At 37.9% G+C, this 21,103-nt stretch overlaps 1 protein-coding gene and 1 pseudogene across 1 annotated transcript in view; both read left to right on the top strand.

The window, feature by feature from the left end:
• Positions 1 to 9,337: 9,337 nt before the first annotated feature.
• LOC131753909 (U6 spliceosomal RNA) lies at positions 9,338 to 9,431 on the top strand (annotated as a pseudogene).
• Positions 9,432 to 12,784: 3,353 nt separating this feature from the next.
• The window catches only part of USP50 (ubiquitin specific peptidase 50), a 28,327-nt gene continuing 20,008 nt past the window's right edge, over positions 12,785 to 21,103 (top strand). The window contains exons 1-5 of the mRNA XM_067030614.1: positions 12,785 to 12,802; positions 12,895 to 12,917; positions 18,080 to 18,274; positions 18,513 to 18,708; positions 20,335 to 20,544. Coding sequence (XP_066886715.1) covers positions 12,785 to 12,802; positions 12,895 to 12,917; positions 18,080 to 18,274; positions 18,513 to 18,708; positions 20,335 to 20,544 — 642 coding nt within the window. The remainder of the gene's footprint in view (positions 12,803 to 12,894; positions 12,918 to 18,079; positions 18,275 to 18,512; positions 18,709 to 20,334; positions 20,545 to 21,103) is intronic.

Genomic DNA, 21,103 nt, shown 5'->3' with positions numbered 1-21,103 from the left:
TTCCATTGATCTATGTTTCTGTTTTTGTGCCAGTACCATATTGTCTTGATTACTGTAGCTTTGTAGTATAGTGTGAAGTCAGGGAGTGATTCCATCAGCTCCGTTTTTTTCCCTGAAGACTGCTTTGGCTATTTGGGGTCTTTGTGTTTCCATACAAATTTTAAGATGATTTGTTCTAGTTCTGTAAAAAATGCCATTGGTAATTTGATAGGGATTGCATTGAATCTGTAGATTGCTTTGGATAGTGTAGTCATTTTCACAATATTGATTCTTCCAATCCAAGAACATGGTATATCTCTCCATCTGTTGGTATCATCTTTAATTTCTTTCATCAGTGTCTTAGAGTTTTCTGCATACAGGTGTTTTGTTTCCCTAGGTAGGTTTATTCCTAGGTATTTTATTCTTTTTGTTGCAATGGTAAATGGGAGTGTTTCCATAATTTCTGTTTCTGATTTTTCAAAATTAGTGTGTAGGAATGCAAGAAATTTCTGTGCATTAATTTTGTATTCTGCAACTTTACCAAATTCATTGATTAGCTCTAGTAGTTTTCTGGTGGCATTTTTAGGATTCTCTATGTATAGTATCATGTCATCTGCAAACAGTGACAGTTTTATTTCTTCTTTTCCAATTTGTATTCCGTTTATTTTTCTTCTCTGATTGCCATGGCTAGGACTTCCAAAACTATGTTGAATAATAGTGGTGAGAGTGGACATCCTTGTCTCATTCCTGATCTGAATGCAAATGCTTTCAGTTTTTCACCATTGAGAATGATGTTTGCTGTGGGTTTGTCATATATGGCCTTCATTATGTTGAGGTAGGTTCCCTCTATGCCCACTTTCTGGAGAGTTTTTATCATAAATCGGTGTTGAATTTTGTCAGAAGCTTTTTCTGCATCTATTGAGATGATCATATGGTTTTTATTCTTCAACTTGTTAATATGGTCTATCACATTGATTTGCGTATATTGAAGAATCCTTGCATCCCTGAGATAAATCCCACTTGATCATGGTGTATGATCCTTTTAATGTGTTGTTGGATTCTGTTTGCTAGTATTTTGTTGAGGACTTTTGCATGTATCTTCATCAGTGATATTGGTCTGTAATTTTTTTTTTTTTGTAGTGTCTTTGTCTGGTTACGGTATCAGGGTGATGGTGGCCTCATAGAATGAGTTTGGGAGTGTTCTTTCCTCTGCAATTTTTTGGAAGACTTTGAGAAGGATGGGTGTTAGCTCTTCTCTAAATGTTTGATAGAGTTCACCTGTGAAGCCATCTGGTCCTGACTTTTGTTTGTTGGAAGATTTTTATTCACAGTTTCAATTTCATTACTTGTGCTTGGTCTGTTCATATTTTCTGTTTCTTCCTGATTCAGTCTTGGAACGTTATACCTTTCTAAGAATTTGTCCATTTTTTCCAGGTTTTCCATTTTATTGGCATAGAGTTGCTTATAGTAGTCTCTTAGGATGCTTTGTATTTCTGTGGTATCTGTTGTAACTTATCCTTTTTCATTTCTAATTTTACTGATTTGAGTCCTCTCCCTCTTTTTCTCGATGAGTCTGGCTAATGGTTTATCAATTTTGTTTATTTTCTTAAAGAACCAGCTTTTAATTTTATTGATCTTTGCTATTGTTTTCTTTGTTTCTATTTCATTTATTTCTATTCTGATCTTTATGATTTCTTTCCTTCTGCTAACTTTGGGTTTTGTTTGTTCTTCTTTCTCTAGTTCCTGTATGTGTAAGGTTAGATTGTTTACTTGAGATTTTTCTTATTTCTTGAGGTAGGCTTGTATAGCTATAAACTTCCCTCTTAGAACTGCTTTTGCTTCATCCCATAGATTTTGATTCATTGTGCTTTCATTGTCATTTGTCTCTAGGTATTTTTTGATTTCCTCTGATTTCTTCAGTGATGTCTTGGTTATTTAGTAACGTATTGTTTAGCCTCCATGTGTTTGTATTTTTTACGTTTTTTTCCCTGTAATTCATTTCTAATCTCATAGCGTTGTGGTCAGAAAAGATGCTTGATATGATTTCAGTTTTCTTAAATTTACTGAGGCTTGATTTGTGACCCAAGATGTGATCTATCCTGGAGAATGTTCTGTGCACACTTGAGAAGAAAGTGTAATCTGCTGTTTTTAGATGGAATGTCTTATAAATATCAATTAAATCTATGTGGCTTGTGATGTCATTTAAAGCTGTTGTTTCCTTATTTATTTTCATTTTGGATGATCTGTCCATTCGTGTAAGTGAGGTGTTAAATTCCCCCCCCCCATTACTGTGTTACTGTTGATTTCCTCTTTTGTAGCTGTTAGCAGTTGCCTTATGTATTGAGGTGCTCCTATGTTGGGTGCATATATATTTATAATTGTTATATCTTCTTCTTGGATTGAACCCTTGATCATTATGTAGTGTCCTTCCTTGTATCATGTAACATTCTTTATTTTAATGTCTATTTTTTCTGATTTGAGTATAGCTACTCCAGCTTTCTTTTGATTTCCATTTGCATGGAGTATCTTTTTCCATCCCCTCAATTTCAGTCTGTATATGTCCCTAGGTCTGAAGTGGGTCTCTTGTAGACAGCATATAGATGGGTCTTGTTTTTGTATCCATTCAGCATGCCTGTGTCTTTTGGTTGAAGCTTTTAATCCATTCACGTTTAAGGTAATTATAGATACGTATGTCCCTCTGACCATTTTCTTAATTGTTTTGGGTTTGTTTTTGTAGAACCTTTTCTTCTCTTGTGTTTCCCACTTAGAGAAGTTCCTTTAGCATTTGTTGTAGAGCTCGTTTGGTGTTGCTGATTGTCTTAGCTTCTGCTTGTCTGTAAAGCTTTTGATTTCTCCATCAAATCTGAATGAGATCCTTGCTGGGTAGAGTAATCTTGGTTGTAGGTTCTTCCTTTTCATCACTTTAAGTATATCATGCCACTCCCTTCTGGCTTGTAGAGTTTCTCCTAAGAAATCAGCTGTTAACCTTATGGGAGTTCCCTTGTATGTTATTTGTCATTTTTCCCTTGCTGCTTTCAATAATTTTTCTTTGTATTTAATTTTTGCCAAATTGATTACTATGTGTCTTGGCGTGTTTCTCCTTGGGTTTATCCTGCATGGGACTTGCTGTGCTTCCTGGACTTGGGTGGCTATTTCCTTTACCATGTTAGGGAAGTTTTCAACTATAATCTCTTCAAATATTTTCTCTGGTCCTTTCTCTTTCTCTTCTCCTTCTGGGACCCCTATAATGCGAATATTGCTGCGTTTAATGTTGTTCCAGAGGTCTCTTAGGCTGTCTTCATTTCTTTTTCATTCTTTTTTCTGTGTTCCGCAGCAGTGAATTCCACCATTGTATCTTCCAGGTCACTTATCCGTTCTTCTGCCTCAGTTATTCTATTGTTTCCTTCTAGTGTATTTTTCATTTCAGTTATTGTTCATATCTGTATGTTTGTTCTTTACTTCTTCTAGATCCTTGTTAAACATTTCTTGCATCTTCTCGATCTTTGCCTCCATTCTTTTTCCGAGGTCCTGGATCATCTTCACTATCATTATTCTGAATTCTTTTTCTGGAAGGTTGCCTATCTCCACTTCATTTAGTTGTTTTTCTGGGGTTTTATCTTGTTCCTTCATCTGGTACATAGCCCTCTGCCTTTTCATGTTGTATATCTTTCTGTGAATGTGTTTTTTGTTCCACAGGCTGCAGGATTGTAATTCTTCTTGCTTCTGCTGTCTGCCCTCTGGTGGATAAACGGCAGATAGGCTTTTATCTATGCTTTTAAGCCCCGTGCTGTATTAACTTTCAAGCATAATGACCATTGATGATTTCTGTACCAGTTCCTAGTCACTTCTCTGAAACAAATTTACTCCATTAAGTTTTTTTGTTAATTCTAGAAAGTAACAGTTTACCTGAAAACCACATTTCTCATTCCAAAGATGCGTTGTTTTTAGATTACTCATGTTCATCATTATTATTCCTGGTCTGGAAGTGTCATTTACTTTAATTTCTTTAACGGTTCTTCTCAGTCTCATCCTACTTAGAACAGAGCTCCACCTCTTTACCAAATATTACTTCATAAAATATCTCCTGCAGATGTTCTCTAATAATATGCCTTCCTCGGTCTGGTGGTATATGTGAGCCACTATTATTTTAAAAGTAATGCATGTTGATCGTATTGGAACATATGGTAACAATTTTAAATGTAAATAAAATATAAAATTACCCTTCTTTTCGACCTTTAAGTTGAACTGTGTTGCTTTCATAGTTACCATCTGTCTTTATACCCCATTAGACTGTACAATACACAGTGGAAAGGACCCTTAAGATTTTTCGCTCCTGTGGCACCCACCACCTTGTATACCACATGCCTTGTGACAGACATTTCGTAAAAATAATTGAGTTTTTAAATGGTTTTCCACAATATCAAACTTTCTCTTGAGGAAGATAGATCAGAATGATACCATCTTGTGTATTTATGTAGACAGTCAAGGCAAAAGCACCCAGTAAATAGCTGTTTATCAATTACAAGACAAATGAAATAATTATTTGCAGGAAGGGGTGCATCTATGGGCAGGGAGGGATTTTTGAGGTCTCCTTGTTTACCACATCTGATTGTTTCCTAGCTAGATTTCACACAAGGCATCTGTATTTGAGGAACCCAGATCCTCTCAGATCTGTCACGGTTAACCACCTAGTTAAATACTCAGTAATTATATATTGGAATAAAACTACTCAACCACTGTGTGTGTCTCTCAAAACTAGATCGTCTGTGTTACCAACTAAGAGTTGTCTTATTTTTGTATTTCCCTTGGAGCCTTGCTGGATTTTGTAGCATACAATATAGGTACTCAATAAGTACATATTGAAGAAGTACCACAGAATATTTCCAATATTAGATGATCTGTGAGCTCTTTCTTAGGAGAAATCCCAGGGTAATGTTCTGATCCTCTCTGGAATATGTTTTCCTCCCTCTAGGCCTTTTGGAAATTCCTCAAAGCAGAGTTTCTTCCTGGGGTTCTTGATTTTACCTTAGTGGGCATGAGAGGGGTGGGAAAGAGTATGGTTATTCTTCAGAAAAGCTACATGCACCAGTTTACAGTAAACAGTACTTTTCACCAGGGTACTTTCTTTCATGCACTGTCCCACCCCACATTTAGCTCTCGCCCTTGTTTTTTCATTGGAATTTCTGTGGAGTCGTACATTATGGAACTTGACTTTCAATTATAAATGTTTTAGTATATGTTTCTAAAATACAAGAACTGTAGTATCTTCACATCTAAAAAACTTGTTACTTAATATCAGATAATATCTTCACATCTAAAAAACTTAAGTTACTTAATATCAGATAATATAGTCATTCTCAAAAATTTTTTTAAAAATAATTTGCTTGAATCAGGACCCAGAGAAGATTCATGTTTTACAGTTGCTTGATTTGTCTTTAAATTCTCTTTTAATGTATAGGTTTCTCCTCCCACCTTTTTTTTTCCAGTTTATTTTTTGAAGAACCAGTTCATTCATTCTAAAAAGTTTCCCACATAAAAGGTTTTGCTGATTATTTCCTTAGTTGTCATTTTATGTTTATGTTTCCTGTATATGCCACAAACTGGTTGTTAGGTTTAGCGGCTTGGTCAAATTCAAGATGGATTTTTTGAGAAGAATGCTTCATTGGTGGTGGTGTATACTTCCACTAGGAAACACAGGTCTTGTATTTTTGGTGGTCATTGCTTAGATGTATTAATAATTAGGTCAGTGGTTCTCAAAGTGGACCATAGACCCTGGGAGTCCCCAGGACACTTTCACGGGGCCTACAAGGATAAAACTTCTCTTAACTCTAAGTTATTATTTACCTTTTTCAATGTGTTGGAAGTTTTATTGATGTAGCAAAATTATTGATTGGTAAAACTGCTGTTACCTTAGCATGAATCAAGGCAGTAGCACCAAACTGTACTATTGTTCATCATAGTCTTCACCTTCATGCCACAGTTTTTTTTTTTAAAGTTCATTTCAATTTTTAATTAATCTTGACCTTGAAAACATGTCTTTAATAGTCTGGAACAAAATGAAAAATATGCATAAAGCACTTTTGCTACATAATGAAGTGTGATGATTGTTTCAAAGGAAAGGCAGTTATGCAATTGTGTGAGTTACAACTGAACTAATCACTTTTTTCATTGAACATGTCTACTTGGAAGAATGACTGGCAGACAAAACTGGGTTCTTCTGACTTGAGTGTTTGGCAGAAAACTAACAGTACCTGTTACTGCTAAAATTTGAATTTTCAAGAGAAAGTTGGAGTTTTAGGAAACTTGCCTCTTAACACCGTAGCATGACAGCTTCCCAATACTTTTCCAATATAATCAGTGCTGATTTAACAAGAGTTATTTTTGATAGTTTATATGAAATGTGTCAACATTTGGATGATCTGCGAAACAACCAATGTTCTCCAAATGCTCTGTGCATGGATTATAAAATGATCTGTGAGTGAAGAAGTGAGTGAAACTCTAGCAGGGTAGAAGAAGTTTACAGGGGTTTCAGATTCTACACTGCAGCTGACCTTTAAGAAACCACCATTTAGGGGGCTTCCCTGATGGTGCAGTGGTTGGGAGTCTGCCTGCCGATGCAGGGGACACGGGTTCATGCCCCAGTCCGGGAAGATACCACATGCTATGGAGCGGCTGGGCCCGTGAGCCATGGCTGCTGAGCCTGCGCATCTGGAGCCTGTGCTCTACAACGGGGAGAGGCTACAAAAGTGAGAGGCCCGCGTACCGCAAAAAAAAAAACCAAAAAAATCGTTTGTCAAATTTTAGTATTGTCTCAAATAAGAATATCCACAACTATCTAAAAAGCCTGCTAAAATACTCCTTCCCAAATAAAGCTAGACAAATCAAGACAGTGTGTTATGTCTTATAGATTAATAAAATAGAATTAAGAGTCCAGAAATTTGTGGTTTCTGGACAGCTCAATGGGGAAAGAATGGACTTTTCATTAAATTGTTTTGTGACAACTAGATACCCACTTGCAAAAGAATGAAGTTGAACCCGTACCTCACACCATATGCAAAAGTCAACTCAAACTGGATTGAAGGGACTTCCCTGGTGGTCCAGTGGTAAAGAATCTGCCTTCCAATGCAGGGGATGTGGGTTTGATCCCTGGTCAGGGAGCTAAGATCCCATATGCTGTGGGGCAACTAAGCCTGTGTGCCACAACTATTGAGCTCGGCACCTCAAGAGAGCCTGCTTGCTGCAAACTACAAAGCCCATGTGCTCTGGAGCCCACGCACCACAACTAGAGAGAACCTGCACGCTGCAACTAGAGAGGAGGCCAAGCAGATGGCACACTGTAACGGAAAGATCCCGCATGTCTCAACAAAGATCCTGTGGGCCTCAACTAAGACCCAATGCAGCCAAAAAAAAAAAAAAAAAAAGATTGAAAACCTAAATGTCAGAGCCTAAATCATGAAACTTAGAAGAAAATGTAGGCATAAATTTTTGTGACATTGGACTAGGTGATAGTTTCTTAGATACGGCGCCAACAGCAAAGGCAACAAAAGAAAAAAATAGACAAATTGAACTTTGTCAAAATTTTTAAGTTTTGTGCTTTGAAGTACACCATCAGCAGTGAAAAGACAACTCTCAGCATGGGAGAAAAATTTTGCAAGTAATATATCTGATAAAGGACTTGTGTAAAGAACTTACAACACATCAATAAAAAGACAGCTCATGACAAAGCAGTTTTAATCTTTGGTGTATGTTTATACTCAAGAGAAGTGAAAATGTCTACACAAAACCTTGTACGCAGATGTTGATAGCAGCGTTATTGATAACAGCCAAAAAGTGGAAACAACACAAATGTCCATTGGATGAATGGATTAATAAAATATATATCCCAAAGTAGAATATTGTCTGGCTATAAAAGGAAGTGCTGACATATCCTATAACATCCCATGGACCTTTCAATTCTGTAGTAACTGTGTATACACCACAGTGCAAAATGAAGCTGGATAGACTCGGATTCTTATTCTTGTTCTGCCACTTATTCCATGGCTGACCAACTTATTGAGCAAGCCTCTTTGACAATATTTGTCTCATGTTGTTGTGAAGATGCAGTGAGTTAAGTACTCAGTAAATAAAAGTACTCAAATAATAGGTCTCTTCATGCTACCCTTTTTTCTCTTGGAAGTTGCAATAGAGAGAGGAGGGTATGATGAAGAATAGAGAACATTCTGAGAGTGATTTTTCTCTTATAAAGGAACTTATTATCTTGTAGCTTCTTTTGTTAGTATAGTTAAAATATCAGCACATGCTTAAGAGATGTATATGTGTATAATGTGCTCAAAGTGTATAAGTCTTTTCCATCTTCATCTCAACATTTGAAGGCACTTTTTAGTTATCCTTTAAGACTTTAAGAGTGAGATTAGAAAAAAAAAAAAAGATGTAAAAAGTTGCCCTAAGCACAAAGGTAAAACTAAAACATCAAGAGAATTCAAGTCAAGTAGCCATACAAGTGCAAGTGTACGGAAGTCAAAATAATGGAAAATCTGTGGGAAGAGTTGGAAGCACAGAGAATAAATCTAAGTGATCAATAGACTGTGAGTTATATGAAGGTAGAGACTTGTATTTTATTCACTGCTAAACACCCAGCACAGAGACTGGCACAAAGTAGAGTCACAATAAATATCTTCTAGATTAGTAAATGAGATATAATAACTATTTAATAGGCATTCCAGATTAAAAGACCTAGAAGAGAGGAAATAAGTGAAAAGACCTACTTAATGCCACATTTTGGTCACTCTGCAAATGAGCAAAAAAGTAAGCATACAGGGCTTCCCTGATGGCACAGTAGTTGATAATCCGCCTGCCAGTGAAGGGCACATGTGTTCAATCCCTGGTCTGGGAAGATCCCACATGCCACAGAGCAACTAAGCCTGTGCGCCACAACTACCGAGCTTGTGCTCTAGAACCCGTGAGCCACAACTACTGAGCCTGCGTGCTGCAACTACTGAATCCTACATGCCTAGAGCCCGTGCTCTGTAGCAAGAGAAGCCACCGCAATGAGAAGCCGCACCACAACAAAGAGCAGCCCCCACTCGCCACAAATAGAGAAAACCCTTGTGCAGCAATGAAGACCCAACACAGCCAAAAATATTTTTTTAAAAAAGGTAAGTGTACAAAGGGGAGAAAAATTAGATTGACATAAGAATTTTCACCTGTCGTATAGTATCTAGGAGACAACAAAGCAATGTTGTTAAGTGAAAAGGGGGAGCTTGAACCCAGCTATTTAATGGCTTTCTCAGAAAGTTCACAATTTTCTTGGAAAGTGTTAAGGATAAACTCAAGCAAAAAGAAAAATAAAATCTAATTATTGCTTCAGCAGCACATATACTAGAATTGGAATGATACAGAGATTAGCATGGTTCCTGGATTACACACAAATTTGTGAAGTGTTCCATATTTTTCCCCTCAGACCCCGGCCATGCCCTCAAGCATGGCAGAGATTGCCATCACTCCTAGAAGAAGCCCAGCTCCCTCAGGGCTCCTGCTCCAGCCCCTTGGGCCCTGGACTTGCCCCCCTGATGGCAGCAACCACCACTGAACCAGGAGAAGCCCTAGCTTGCAACTGACTCTAGCCCCTCCAACCCCAGCCCTACTTCCCACTAAGGAGGCAGCTGCCGATGCACCCCAGGAGAAGACATGGCCCCTGTTCACTTCGTGTCCCGCTCTCCCACTAAAGCCACTGGCCACACACAAACTGCATAGGGATGTTCCCATACACCATGAAGACTGGGATAGGTAACTTTCACCTAATTTCATAGAGACAGAGAAAATCAAACAAAATGAGAAGACAGGAATATGTTCCAAACAAAAGAGCAAAATAAAACCTCAAGGGGGGAAGAACCCTAATAAAATGAAGATAAGTAATTTATCTGATAAAGAGTATGAAGAAATGGTCATAAAGATGCTCATTGAACTTGGGAGAGAAATGGAGGAACTCAGAGTTTCAACAAAGACAGAACATATAAGAAAGAACGAATCAGAGCTGAAGAATGCAATAACTGAAATGAAAACTATACACTGGAAGGAATTAATAGCAAATTAGGTGACAGAGCAAAACGTACAAGTGACCTGGAAGTTAGAATAATGGAAATCACCCAATCAGAACAGCCAAAAAAAAAAATTGTTTTTTTTCATGATAGTTAAAGTGACTTCTAGGACAACATAAAGTGTACTAAGGTTCACATTATAGGGATCCCAGAAGGAGAAGTGAGAGAGAGAAAGGGGCAGAAAATGTATTTGATGAAATTATGGCTGAAAACTTCCCTAACCCAAAGAGAGAAACAGATACCGAGGTCCAGTAAGCACAGAAAGTCCCAAGCAAGATGAACCCAAGGAGAGACCAAGACATACCATAGTTAAAACAGCAGAAATTAAAGAGAATTTTAAAGGCAGCAAGAGAAAACAAAGAGGTACATCCAGGGCATCCCCCATAAGGCTATCTGCTGATTTTTCAACAGAAACTTTGCAGGCCAGAAGGGAGTGGCATGATATATTTAAAGTGGTGAAAGGAAATAACCTATAACCTCAGATACTCTACCCATCAAGGTTATCATTCAGAATTGAAGGAGAGATAGTATGCCTGACAACAATAACAAAGAGTTCATCACCACCAAACTGGCCTTATAAGAAATGTTAAAGGGTCTTCTTTAAGTAAAAGGAAAAGGCTATAACAAGAAATAAAATATATGAAAGGAAACATCTCAGTGGCAAATGCAAATAACAGTAAAGGCAGTGGATTAACCACTGAAATAAGCTAACATGAAGATTAAAAGACAAAATGGTAAAATCAGCTGTAACTACAATAAACAGTAAAGGGATAGACATAAAGATGTAAAATATGACATCAAAAGCAAAACATGGTGGGGGAGTGAAAAATAGGGATCTTTTAAATTGTATTGAAGTGAAATGACTATCAGTTTAAAACAAGTAGATATAGGTCGATATATATGAACTTCATGGTAACCACAAATCAAAAACCTAAAATATATATGCAAAAATTAAGAGAGGAGCCCAAACATAACACTAAATAAAATCATTAAACAACAAGGAAGAGACTAAGAGAACAGAAAAGAACTACAAAAACAACCAGAAAACAGGTAACAAAATGGCAATATGTGCCTACCTATCAATAATCACTTTAAATGTAAGTGGACTAAACGCTCCAAAAGACATAGGGTGGCTGATTGGATTTTAAAAAAGCAAACAAGACCCATCTGTATGCTGCCTACAAGAAGCTCACTTCAGAGCTGAAAACACAGACTGAAAATGAAGGGATGGAAGATGTTCCACGCAAATGGAAACGAATAAAGCTGGGGTAGCAGTACTCATCAGACAAGGTAGACTTTAAAACAAAGTCTATAATAAAAGACAAAGAAGGGCATTATATAATGATAAAGGGGTCAATCCAAAAGAGGCTATAAATTTGTAAATGTGCACCTATCTGCACTTAATATAGGAGCATCTAAATACATAAAGCAAATATTAACAGACATAAAGAGAGAAATTGACAGTAATACAATAATAGTAGAGCACTTTACCACCTGACTTACATCAGTGGATAGATCATCCAGACAAAAAGTCAATAAGGAAACATTGGCCTTAAATGACTTGTTAGAACAGGTGAACTTAACAAATATGTACAAGATATTCCACCCCAACAAAGCAGAATACACATTCTTTTCAAGTACACATGGAACTTTCTCCAGAGTAGATCACATGTTAGGCCATAAAACAATTATCAATAAATTTAAGAAGATTGAAATTATATTAAGCTTCTTTTTGACCACAACAGGATAAAACTAGAAATCAATTACAAGAAGAATGGGAAAACAAACATGGAGACCTAACAACTTGCTACTAACAAAACCTCCAATGGGTCAATGAAGAAACTGAAGAGGAAAACAAAATATCTTGAGACAAATGAAAATAAAAACACAACTTTCCAAAATCTATGGGAAGCATCAAAAGCAGTTCTAAGAGGGAAGTTTATAGCAATACAGGCCTAACTCAAGAAATAAGCAAAATCGATAAACCTTTAGCCAGACTCATTAAGAAAAATGAGAGAGGGCCCAAATAAAATTAGAAATGAAAGAGAAGTTACAATCAATATCACAGATAAGATATACAATCAAGAGAATACTTCAAATAGTTGTACAACAACAGACATTTGCAGGACAGACCCATGTTTTTCGGGTTCTTCCCATGACAAAGTGTGAGTGGCCTCTGTGGGCATTACTGGCCTCTGTCGGAACACTTGCACTCTACCCACGTGTGTTAGAATTCTATTCCCACACGTCTTTGCAGCCTGTTCCCACTGAAAGTCCACTAAGACTTGCCTACAATTGCTGACAGCCTCATCCCACCCCAACACTTGTACACTCATTCGCAGGCTAAAAAGCCATATTACTTAGTTTCTAGTGCAGTTTTAGTGAACTTAAAGCCATCTGAGAAAAAAGACCAAAAAAAAAAAAGTAATCCATCAAAATCAGAAGCAGAAAATAACAGGGAGAGCCTGATTCCTTTCTTCTTCTCTTCCTTCGTTCTTTCACACTTTAGTCTAAAAGCCATAGTTGAGACAAATCTAGTTAGGCCTTGTATTGTTGCAGGGCAGCAGTGTCTTGACGTGGGGTGTCAGAGAAGCAGGGTAAGGATGGTGTCTGTGTGTAGTGTAATATGGTGGGGATCAAGGGTGGCAGCAACAGGAGATAATTTACATGCATAGGGGTTGATCAAATAAGGAAACATATTGAGAGTAATGGGGGGCTGTGACACTGTAATAGTGTGAGTATACCTAGCTCCCAGATCTTCTAAATACTGTTCTTCTCTAACAGGAACCAGGGCTCTTTGAGAAATGGCTGACTTCAGGACTGGGACAGGGACAATACAAGGTAAGTGTGGAAGACCTTGCTGTACCAAAAAGTAAGGAAATGCCCAAAGAATTATGGGGACATGTCAAACGGGTACAGAAAACATCTTGAAGGGCCTCCTGCTGGTTAATCTTGAGATGATTTATACATCAGAAATAAATGATAATAATAACAGATTCTAATCCAGTGAATAAAACAGAAATTCATGAGTCCACCATGATTATTTTTTTAAAAAAACAAATGAGGAAAAGAGAAAACTTCTCTTTACAGTAGAGGATCAGCTAATGAATGTAATTGGAATAACAGCATTAGGAAATCACCACTTGGCAACCACCATAGTGATAATTAATCCAGCCAAGCAACTGATTGTGTGAAAGTTTGATGAAGAATGGACCATTTACACTGTCTGTAAGTCCTCCCCACAAAATACTGATTACAAAAAGGAAAAGTAACTACATTGGAGAAAGCTGGAAGGCCTCACTTTATCTGAGTGATTGGAGTTAACATTGCCAGTGCTGGGACAGATCAAAATTGTGTTGCACCTAATATGATGCAGTAAGAACACAGCATCTCTTCTGTGATATTTGTATTACAAATGCATGAAGTGAATCTGATCGTGAGGAAACATCAGACAAACCCAAATAAAGGGGTATTCTTCAAAATAACTGGCCAGTAATCTTCAAAAGGGTCAAGTTCTTGAAAGTCAAGTAGATATATAAGAACTGTTTCAGGTTAAAGGATCCTAAAGAGACGTGATAACAAAATGCAATATGTGATCCCAGCTAAGCCACGGCCAGACTCCGACCTACAGAAACTCAGATAATATTGTAAATGGGTGTTGTTTTAAATCACTAAGTATTTGGTAATTTGTTACACAGCATAGAACACTAATCCATGGGTGTTCTTAGTCATGCACATAGATACAAAAATCTTGAACAAAAGATTAGCAAATAGAATCCAGCAATTCATGAAAATGATGCTACATCACAAGTAAGATAGGTTTCTCTGAGAAATAGAATATGGGTTTAACATGTGACCATCATCAATAATTAACCATGATAACAGAATAAAGAAGATAGAATCTCATGATTACCTCAAAAGATACAGAAAAACCTGATCACATTCACAATCTATTCATGATGACAACTCTTAAAAAAAAAACTATGCCTTTAGTAAGCATCACACTTAATGGTGAATTATACAAAGCTTTTCCTCAGTTCAGGAATGAGCTATGGATACATACTATCCCACTTGTATTCAATGTTTTACTAGAGGTGCTAGCTAGTCCAAAAAATAAAAGGCATAAGAATTGGAAAGGAAATAATCCAAAGAACCTAAATAAAAATTAGACTTAAGTAAGTTTATAAAGGTTCCTGGATACAAGATCAACATATGAATATGAATTGTATTTTTACCTTCCAGCATCAAATTAAAATGAAATTTTAGCAAGACTATATTGATTAGGAGAAACTGAAGGTCTTGGGAGAACTTCACTGACAAAAGGAGCAGGATGATAGGATTCACGTCCTCCAGAATCACCACTGTGGTGACTTCAAGAAACTCCTCTGTAAATAGGCTGCAAAGATCAAATAGCTGCAAGAGTTAGCACCTCTAGTTGCCAGGATCCCTTATCCTGGTGTCAAAAAGTGATTATTCTTAATGTCTTTGTGTAGCCTGAGTATAAGTATATAAATTTAAATGTATATGTATAACCATTTGGACATACTATAGGCAAACTCTTAAGCACCTTGCTTTTTGACTTACCAGTACTGTATCTTGGAGATAAATCCAAATTACAAATATGTCTACTACATTCTCATTTTCTTAACTTTTTAGTTTGAGATAATTTCAAACTTACAGAAGGATTTCAGGAAGAGGATAAAGAACTCCAATATACCCTCACTCAGATTCACCAATTGCAGATATTTGGGCTGCATTTGCTTCATATTTGCTTTATCACTCCCCCTTCTCTCCACGTGTGTCTGTGTTTGTGTGTGTTTTCCTGATCCATTTGAAAGTAGGTTGCATAAATCATGCCCCTTTATCCCTATATCCTTCAGTGTGTATTTCTTAAAAACAAGGACATTATCTTTAATAAACAGAATAGTTTTATAAAATTCAGCTATAAAGCTATTCTTATATAATCCATATTCAGATTTCATCAGTTGTCCCAATAATGTCCTTTTATACTATTTTTTTCCCTGACCAAGGATCCCATCCAGGATTGAGTATTTGTCTTGTTTCTCTAGTTTCTTTTTAATCTGAAATCGTTCTCAGCCTTCTTTCTTTCCTGACATTGACAATTTTGAAGAGTTGTTTCTTTTTGTTACCTCATTCATTTTACTAGATGTAGAGTTGAGAAAAGATGAATTGAATTGGCCCTAATGGCTCTTTCTTTACCTACTCTCTACAGATTCTAAGTTAGCTCAGAGGAAGAACACGTTGGTATTAGCTCCGGAACTCCAGAGGCTCCCCCTTTCTAACAAGGCCACTTCCTCTACCGGGTTGCTATCACTGCTATTGGTCGCATGTATCCTCTGACCCCTTTTCATCTAGACAGAGCATTGGGTAGGGGTCCTTTGCAGGGGTTGGGGGGTCCCTCTCTGTTGAAGTGCTTTCTTTTTTTTTTTTAAACATCTTTATTAGAGTATAATTGCTTTACAATGGTGTGTTAGTTTCTGCTGTATAACAAAATGAATCAGCTATATGTACACATATATCCCCCATCCCCTCCCTCTTGCATCTCCCTCCCACCCTCCCTATCCTACCCCTTTAGGTGGTCACAAAGCACTGAGCTGATCTCCCTGTGCTATGCGGCTGAAGTGCTTTCTTAAGCACAGTTCTCTGGGAAGAAAATGAGAGCTCAGGAGCTCATGTGTGCTTTGCTATTTCTCAACTTATAACTTCTTCTTTGATGAATATTTTTATTTGCCCAGTGTGGCATTAGTGGTGTGTGTGTGTGTGTGTGTGTATACCTCTTTTGCACTATAATTGATGACTGTGAAGGGAAATACTCCAGTCTATTCCGATATTATGCATTTTGGGAAGCAGCAAAAGCCATCTGCCTCTTTCCCCGGTGTGAGACACAGTCCCTCAAAGTCCCTGGAGTGGTGTGGTCACTGGGATGGTGGATGAGTGCCCTAAGGGGGCAGAGTTGCCATAGTATCCACTGATATGGAGGCAAATCTTCTGTGTATGTGTGTGTGTGTGTGTGTGTGTGTGTGTGTGTGTGTGTGTGTAATATATATAAACAAGAGAAACTTGGAAAGATGAAGAGAGGTTATATGTTTAGTTAATTCTATGAAATCTAATCTTTTAAGTTTGAAAGCAACCAAGTAACAGTATCTCAGGCAGCATTCTAGAATTTTGAAGTGCAATGTAAAGGATTATGATGTATGGGAAATCCAAGTTGGAAGGTACCTGAAGTACAGATGAAATCAGTTTGCAGCTACTGAAAGTAGGAAGGAACATATAAGTTGTTTATTACAAAACAAGAAGAGCCAAAGTAACAGGCTTGGAGAAATGAAGTTAAAAGGTTTAGACATAGCTCCTGAATAGAAGTGCAAGACCAACGTCATTTCACTAAAATGGCTTTGCAACAGCCTTTCACTGCAGATGACTTCGGTATCTACTATGTCCTGTGAGCCTCTGTCTACTACAGTTTTCTAGATAAGCTTAGCTGGGCTGGGGTGGGGTGGGGGGAAGCCATGCTTAAAGGGGTCAGGAGGTACATGTCATATTTTGAATGGATTCCTCAGGGTTGACCCATTGGAGGTCTCCCAAAGGGAAGGAATGGGAAGATGTTATTTAATATCTAGCCAATAGTCATTCCTAAAGAGTGACAGCCCAGGGCCTCCTATGACATTGGTAAATAAAAGGGGAAATGTCCCTCCGTGTAGAAGAGAGCACTTTTCAAACTGGCAGAATTATAAGTAGAGGTACTGACATGAGGTAGCTGTCTCCTGGAGTCCCAGTTTTAGATACTACATGGAAAGAAAACCCAAATGGATGAAGATACTGGGCTGCCTGGTACAGTAGCCAAATTACAAAAGGAAGCTCTGTGTGGAAAGAAGAGGACCCTCTCCTCTGTGCAGCTCTGGTTGATCCACATGGACACACGAATTCCGTAGCTACTGTTAAGGACATCCTGGATCAGTTATTTCTTTAAAAGAAATTTTTTTTTAGGTTACCATTAACTATGTAATCTGTGCCTCGTTCCTTGTATTGTTTAATCCTCACAATCCAACAATCCTATAAGGCAGGTAACACTATTCCTATTTTATAGATGAGAAACAGATATGAGTCCCAGATCATGTAACTAGTAAGTGACCTTCAAAATTTAAACTAAATGCTCTTCCTCTCCCCCCTCTCTATGTATGTGTGTGTGTTTATATATGTATGTATTATATATACATATATGTATGTGCTCTTAATATGTGTATATATTATGCTCTCAAATGTATATATGGCATATATATGTATACACACACACATATATACTCCTAATATTTGATATATAAATCTAAATAACTCTTGACAGACAGATGATGGGTAGGTAGATAGATAGATAGATAGATATCCCTTCTCTCTATGTGCCACTGCACATGCCTTAGTATATTACCATGGGCAAATGATGAAACCATTTATTTACACATGATATCTCACCTGTAAAACGATTTAAAAATAACTGTACCTACCCCATAGAATTGTTGGAAGAATTAAATGGGAAAGTTCATGTTAAGTACTTAACATAGTGTCAGGTCAATACAATATAGCTATTGTTATTAACTACTATATTGTTATTATTATTACTGCTAATAATAATTAAATTACTTGCCCAGCAAAAAAGGAAATACTTTGGTATTTAGAGAGGAAGTCTGCATTTTAGCAAAGCAATTCTAGGTCTCTGAAAGGCCAATTTTTTCTGTCCTCTTGCTTTGGTTTTAGGAAGAAACTTTATCTCTGCTTATTTGGCGGCAGGCACTGTTCAAAGAGTCCCAAACAAAGTAATGCAATTTTAGACTCCAAGTCCGAATACTTCTGTCTTTGATAGGGAATGTATTTGGTGGAAGTCTTATGAAAGACTCTTCTTTGTGTCATTAGGTTGAGACGGCCTTATTTCATTTGTACGTATTTTGTTTCCTCAAAATGCTTTCCTTTCTTTCCATGTGGCACCAACACAGCACAGAGTGCACAGATCACTATGACCCCTTTCCACTTAATGAGGCTGATGAGAACCAGCCCCATTTCCAGGGCGTGACTGGTCTGCGGAACCTGGGCAACACATGCTACATGAATGCCATCTTACAGTGTCTCTGCAGCATCTCACCGCTGGTGGAATACTTCCTCTCTGGAAAGTACATTACTGCTCTTCAAAAGTAAGACCATTTGCCATCCCTGCAGCCAGGCCCTCACCCCTGCTCTCCAAGGTGAGGTTAGGGAAGGGACCCTCTGGAGTCCCTATGAAGGGCTAAACCAGTTAGGAGAGGCTGCAGTGCCCCAGATCCCATTTCTAGGGTGAGTAAAATGGGAAGGTCAACCAAGAAATGAATGAAGCTTTGTTTGGGGTCTGATGCCACATGCTTAGCCGGAATCATTTCCCTTCCTTCTTCCAAGGGATTGCAGTGAGGTTGCCACTGCTTTTGCCTATGTGATGACAGACATGTGGCTTGGAGACTCTGACTATGTCTCACCAGAGATATTTTGGTCAGCTCTTGGCAAACTCTACCCAGCATTTATGAAAAAGACGCAGCAAGATGCTCAGGAATTCTTGATTTATGTCCTGAATGAACTTCATGAAACTCTAAAAAAGGTAAATAGAATTAATGGCCTTGAAATAGACCTTTAGCTCTATCAGCAACTTTCACTTTTCATTCTTTCATTTGTTCAGTCAGTATTGCCTACTCTGTGCTGAGCACAGGTGCTGGGGTCACTATGGGCAACATTCAAGTTAGTATTTGAATGGGCCTGTATTTCTCAAACTTAGCTGTTTATCAGAATCACCTGGGGAGATTTTATGGCACAGCTTCTTAGGCCCTCTGGTGTTATTGAATTAGAATGTCTGGGTTGTCTTCTAGGAAAACTCACTTGGGATTTCCAGTAATCAGCAGGTGTGGGGACCACTGGTCTAGTTCCCTTTGCAGTAACATCTGCATTGACTATTGTTTTAGAGTGAAAATTACATTTTTTTATAAAAATATATTCCTCATGAGGTATAATATATCAAATTTACAACTTAAAACAAGTGTTCTTGGTAGCTACAAACCCGAGGAAATATTAAGCTTGGTGTGAGGTGAAAGGACAGATCTTGTAACCTGCAGTTTCATCTTTATACTACATGTGCCTAACCTGAGTATTTCACTGGATTGGGACATACATTTAATAAAACATGAAATTGCCAGTTACTAAGGAGGTTGCCTTTATTTATAAGACTCACTACCTTCAGCCTTGATCTGAGACCCGCACTCTCCAAAGATATGCCCTAGGCTTTATACAGTGTCTTTGTACTGCTGTTATCTTACCTCATAGCCAGGAGACACTTATCATGAAAGACCACAAACTATTACTGTTAATCCCTCTCATCTGCAATCCTCAGCTCCATTTTTAAGTTTTACTGAGATAGTCACAGCAGCACTTTTTTTAGCCAGAGGGGAGGGTAATGGTCAGTAAAAATCACTGAGGTCCTCATCTGCTGCCAGTCTGAAATAAATAGCATTCTGGTTCTCAAGGTTAAACTTGGAGTTAGAGGCATCAAACTACTGTGAGGTGGAAGACACGGGCAGGTGGGTGTGATGAAAGAAGCAGCCAAAGCGGAGCCTTGTGCACAGTTCCAAAGTATAGCTGACTGTGGAGCTAAAGCGCCTTCAGAATGTATATTCTGCTGAGGCTGTAGAATCACCAGTCAGGGTGTGCTCCCGGAAATACTGTTCCTGAGCATCAGCTAGATTCAAATCAGGCTACAAGGCTAGTGAAATCGGGCTGCCTTTGGAGTTTAAGATTTGCTCTTAAAAAAATTTTTTTTCTAACAATAAAAGAAGAGACTAAGAAACATAACCTGAAGGGACTGGAGGAGAAATCCAATTCCTTTATCTTACCTTTAGATCAGCTTGCATGACCAGAAGCTAGTTTGCAGCTTACCCTCTGCCCAGGAAAAACTGCCTGCATGACCCTATATCACATTATCATTTACTGTCAGTTTATGGCACCATGGACATGTGTTTTACCAGGGCTAGGGTGTCCTCGTTCCTCAGCTTCACTTAAAGAGGGAAATAACTGAATTATCAGAAATCACACATATTATATGCTCTTAAGAAGATCTTATTCTGTTTATTTTCTGAATTCAAAACTAAGTGGTTTTGGGTAGCATTCTGTTAGAAAAATCAGGTCATTCTATTTAAAAATTTTTGATAACCAGTAGTTGATTTGTTCCTTTATTCAGTACCACCAAAAAAGATCATATGAAAAAAGATCTATTCCGAGATTCTACAGGAAGATGATTGCCAACGAGTCCTCCATCATCACCCGGCTGTTTGAAGGGCATCTCAATTATAGCATCATATGTTTAAAGTGTGAGAACTGTACCTACAAGAATGAAGTCTTCACCATCCTCTCCCTCCCCATTCCATCCAAATACAAGTGCTCTCTTCAGGTAGGGATTCTTACTCCTGGAGACTTCTTTTGTCTATGCCTACCCCAGCCCTGGGTTTTCCCAAGGCTGTTTCCTACATTTTCTAGTATGAGGGGAGCTACTTTATAGCTTAAAAAAATTGGAAACCCGTGATAAGAACGTTTTGTAGAAAAGTGACATACAGCCAAAAGTTACTATGAATTCAGATGTATCTCTAAATGTGCTCAATGAAAGAGCCTCACTGTAAAACTGGAAAGATGGGTGGGCTTTATTCAGTCTATTGAGATGGCTTGGTGCATATAGGGAACTTATACTTATAAAAATTTTATGGCCCTCTCTCATCCCAGAGGTCTGTAGGTACATATTAGGAAATGACTTTGACTCTTATACTTGAGCACTTATGTTTTGGACAAAAGCTGAGGAATCTGGGGGGAAGATAGAATGGAATAGTGCCTTAGTTTACCTCTCAAATTTTCTTTACCATAATACCAACAGTTAATCTGTAAACGGAGGAGTGGTGGGAGTGGGGGGCAGGGTGGGTGGAAGGTGGCAGTAAAAGCCAGGGAACTGTGAGGAGGGA

Source organism: Kogia breviceps, chromosome 3, assembly GCF_026419965.1.
Source record: "Kogia breviceps isolate mKogBre1 chromosome 3, mKogBre1 haplotype 1, whole genome shotgun sequence".
Lineage (NCBI taxonomy): Eukaryota > Metazoa > Chordata > Mammalia > Artiodactyla > Physeteridae > Kogia > Kogia breviceps.
Note: the sequence above shows the minus strand (reverse complement) of the source record. Positions and strands in the feature narration are given on the sequence as shown.